Source organism: Petromyzon marinus, chromosome 71 (genome assembly GCF_048934315.1).
Source record: "Petromyzon marinus isolate PM22_M1 ecotype Great Lakes invasive population chromosome 71, UKy_Petmar_22M1.pri1.0, whole genome shotgun sequence".
NCBI classification, from domain to species: domain Eukaryota; kingdom Metazoa; phylum Chordata; class Hyperoartia; order Petromyzontiformes; family Petromyzontidae; genus Petromyzon; species Petromyzon marinus.
In genome coordinates this window covers 5,589,290-5,594,289 of record NC_133737.1, presented here as the reverse complement: position 1 = coordinate 5,594,289, position 5,000 = coordinate 5,589,290, and the positions used below count along the sequence as shown (strand labels likewise).

Below are 5,000 nucleotides of genomic sequence, written 5' to 3'. Positions count from 1 at the left end.
AGACTTATCGATGATCTGAGAGACTTAACGATGATCCGAGAGACTTATTGATGATCTGAGAGACTTTTCGATGATCTGAGAGACTTATAGATGATATAAGAGACTTATTGAGAGACTTATCGATGAACTGATAGACTTATTGATGATCTGAGATACTTATCGATGATGTGAGAGACTTATCGATGATCTGATAGACTTATCGATGATCTTCGAGACTTATCGATGATCTGAGAGACTTATTGATGATCTGATAGACTTATCGATGATCTGAGAGACTTATCGATTATCTGAGAGACTTATCGATGATCTGAAAGACTTATTGATGATCTGAGAGACTTATTGATGATCTGAGATACTTATCAATGATCTAAGAGATGTATTGATCTGAGACACTTATTCATGATCTGAGAGACTTATCGATGATCTAAGAGATGTATTGATGATCTGAGAGACTTATTAATGATCTAATAGACGTTTGATGATCTGAGATACATATTGATGATCTGAGAGACTTATAGATGATCTGAGAGACTTATAGATGATCTAAGAGACTTATTGAGAGACTTATCGATGATCTGATAGACTTATTGATTATCTGAGAGACTTATCGATGATCTGAGAAACTTATCGATGATCTGAGAGACTTATTGATGAGCTGAGAGACTTATCGATGATCTGAGAGACTTATTGATGATCAGAGAGACTTATTGATGATCTGACAGACTTATCGGTTATCTGAGAGATGTATTGATGGTCTAAGAGATGTATTGATCTAAGACTTATTGATGATCTGAGAGACTTATTGATGATCTGAGAGACTTATCGATTATCTAAGAGACATATCGATGATCTAAGAGACTTATAGATGATCTGAGAGATGTATTGATGATCTGAGATACTTATTGATGATCTGAGAGATGTATTGATGAACTGAGAGAATTATTGATGATCTGATAGACTTATCGATGATCTGAAAGACTTATCGATGATCTGAGAGACTTATTGATGATCTGAGATACTTATCGATGATCTGAGAGAATTATCGATGATCTAAGAGATGTATTGATGATCTAAGAGACTTATTGATGATCTGAGAGACGTATTGATGATCTAATAGATGTATTGATGATCTGAAAGACTTATCGATGATCTAAGAGATGTATTGATGATCTAAGATACTTATTGATGATCTGATATACTTATTGATGATCTGATAGACTTATCGATGCTCTGAGAGACTTATCAATTATCTGAGAGATTTATCGATGATCTAAGAGATGTATTGATCTGAGACACTTATTGATGATCTGAGAGAATTATTGATGATCTAAGAGACTTATCGATGGTCTAAGAGACTTATTGAGAGACTTGTTGATGAACTGATAGATTTATCAATGATCTGAGAGACTTATCGATGATCTGAGAGACGTAATGATGATCTGAGAGACTTTTTGATGATCTGAGTGACTTATTGATGATCTGAGAGACTTTTTGATGATCTGAGAGACTTATAGATGATCTAAGAGACTTATTGAGAGACTTATCGATGAACTGATAGACGTATTGATGATCTGAGAGACTTATCGATGATCTGAGAGACTTATAGGCGATCTGAGAGACTTATCTGTTATCTGAGAGAAATATTGATGATCTAAGGGATGTATTGATCTAATACTTATTGATGATCTGAGAGACTTATTGATGATCTGAGAGACTTATCGATGATCTAAGAGATGTATTGATGATTTGAGAGACGTATTGATGATCTGAAAGACTTATTGATGATCTAACGGACTTGTGGATCTGAGAGACTTGGTGATTTGAGAGACTTATCGATTATCTGAGAGACTTATCGATTATCTGAGAGACTAATTGATGATGCAAAGGACTTATTGATCATCTGAGAGACTAATCGATGATCTAAGAGATGTATTGATGATCTGAGAGAATTATCGATTATCTGAGAGAGTTATTGATGTTGTGAGAGACTTATCGATTATCTTAAAGATTTATCGATGATCTGAGAGAGTTATTGATGATCTGAGAGACTTGTCGAGGATCTGAGAGACTTATCGATTATCTAAGAGATGTATCGATGATCTAAGAGACTTATAGATGATCTGAGAGACGTATTGATGATCTAAGAGATGTATTGATGATCTGAGTTACTTATTGATGATCTGAGAGATGTATTGATGATCTGAGAGACTTATTGATGATCTAAGGGCCTTATAGCTCTGAGACTTGGTGATCTGACAGACTTATCGATTATCTGAGAGACTTATTGATGATGTGAGGGACTTATTGATGATCTGCGAGACTTATTGATGATCTAAGATACTTATTGATGATCTGAGAGACTTATCGATGATCTAAGTGATGTATTGATGATTTGAGAGACTTATCGATGATCTGAGAGAGTTATTGATGATCTGAGAGATGTATCGATGATCTGAGAGACGTATCGATGATCTAAGAGACTTATTGATGATCTAAGAGACTTATAGATGATCTGAGAGACGTATTGATGATCTAAGAGATGTATTGATGATCTAAGAGACTTATAGATCTTAGAGACTTGGTGATCTGAGAGACTTATCGATTATCTGAGAGACTTATCGATTATCTGAGAGACGTATTGATGATCTGAGGGACTTATTGATGATCTGAGAGACTTATTGATGATCTAAGATACTTATTGATGACCTAAGAGACTTTTCTATGATCTGACAGACTTATTGATGATCTAAGAGATGTATTGATGATCTGAGATACTTATTGAGAGACTTATTGATGATCTGAGAGAATTATTGATTATCTGAGAGACTTATAGATCTGAGAGATGTATACTACTACTGATGATGATACTACTATTGACGATGATGATGATGATACTACTACTGATGATGATACTACTACTGATGATGATGATGATACTACTACTGATGATGATGCTACTACTGAAGATGATATTACTGATGATAATGATACTACTACTGATGATGATACTACTACTGATGATGATGATAATGATACTACTACTAATGATGATGATACTACTACTGATGATGATACTACTGATGATGATACTACTTCTGATGATGATACTACTACCACTGATGATGATACTACTGATGTTGATGCTACTACTGATGATGATGATGATACTACTGATGATGATGATACTACTACTAATGATGATGATACTACTACTGATGATGATACTACTGATGATGATACTACTACTGATGATGATACTACTACCGCTGATGATGAATATACTGATGATGATACTACTACTGATGATGATACTACTACTGATGATGATGATACTACCACTGATGATGAAACTACTGATGTTGATACTACTACTGATGATGATACTACCACTGATGATGATACTACTACTGATGATGATGATACTACCACTGATGATGAAACTACTGAAGTTGATACTACTACTGATGATGATACTACTACTGATGATGATGATACTACCACTGATGATGAAACTACTGATGTTGATACTACCACTGATGATGATGCTACTACTGATGATGATACTACTGATGATGATGTCAGGATGAAGAATTTAAGAACAAAGTGGCTCACAAGATATTCAAAGCGAAGAAGCAATGTCAACTCCTCAAGTCAATGGAAAAACACGACTTTCAAGACATGTAACATGACTCACCCACTTAGTCACCCACTCACTCAGCCACCCACCCACTCACTCACCCACTCACTCACTCACCCACTCACCCACCCACCCACTCACTCACTCACTCACCCACTAACTCACTCACTCGCTCACTCACCCACTCACTCACTCAGTCACTCACTCACTCACCCACTCACCCACTCAGCCACCCACTCACTCACTCACCCACTCACTCACTCACCCACCCACTCACTCACTCACTCACCCACTCACCCACTCACTCACTCACCAACTCACTCACCCACTCAGTCACTCACTCACTCACTCACCCACTCACTCACTCAGTCACCCACTCACTCACTCACCCACTCACTCACCCACTCACTCACTCACTCAGTCACTCACTCACTCACTCACCCCCTCACTCACTCAACCACTCACTCACTCAGTCACCCACTCACTCACTCACTCACCCCCTCACTCACTCACCCACTCACTCACTCAGTCACCCACTCACTCACTCACTCACCCACTCACTCACTCACCCACTCACTCACTCACTCACCCCCTCACTCACCCACTCACTCACCCACTCACTCACCCACTCACTCATTCACCCACTCACTCACTCAGTCACTCACTCAGTCACTCACTCACCCACTCACTCACCCACTCACTCACCCACTCACTCACCCACTCACTCATTCACCCACTCACCTACTCACTCACTCACTCACCCACTCAGTCACCCACTCACTCACTCACTCACCCACTCACCTACTCCCTCACTCACCCACTCACTCACCCACTCACTCACCCACTCACCAACCCACTCACCCACTCACTCACCCACTCACTCACTCACTCACCCACTAACTCACTCACTCACCCACTCACTCACCCACTAACTCACTCACTCACCCACTCACTCACCCACTAACTCACTCACTCACCCACTCACTCACCCACTAACTGACTCACTCACCCACTCACTCACTCACTCAATCAGTCACCCACTCACTCACTCAACCACTCACTCACCCACTCACTCACTCACTCACCCACTCACTCACTCACTCCCCCACTCACTCACTCACTCACCCACTCACTCACTCACCCACTCACTCACTCAGTCACTCACCCACTCACTCAGTCACCCTTTCAGTCACCCACTTACTCACTCACCCACTCACTCACTCAGTCACTCACTCAGCAGCCACTCACTGAGTCAGTCACTTAGTAATTCAGTGACTGACTCAGTGAGTCACTAAGTCACTCAGTCAGTCAATCAGTAAATCACCACCACCACCACTACCACCACTACCACTACCATCACTAC

The 5,000-nt window shown here is 39.8% G+C and overlaps 1 protein-coding gene across 1 annotated transcript in view; it reads left to right on the top strand.

Moving 5' to 3' along the window:
• LOC116938303 (serum albumin SDS-1-like) overlaps positions 1–5,000 on the top strand; it is a 54,684-nt gene that overhangs the window by 13,815 nt on the left and 35,869 nt on the right. The window contains exon 6 of the mRNA XM_076055364.1: positions 3,583–3,680. Within this exon, the coding sequence (XP_075911479.1) occupies positions 3,583–3,680 (98 nt within the window). The remainder of the gene's footprint in view (positions 1–3,582; positions 3,681–5,000) is intronic.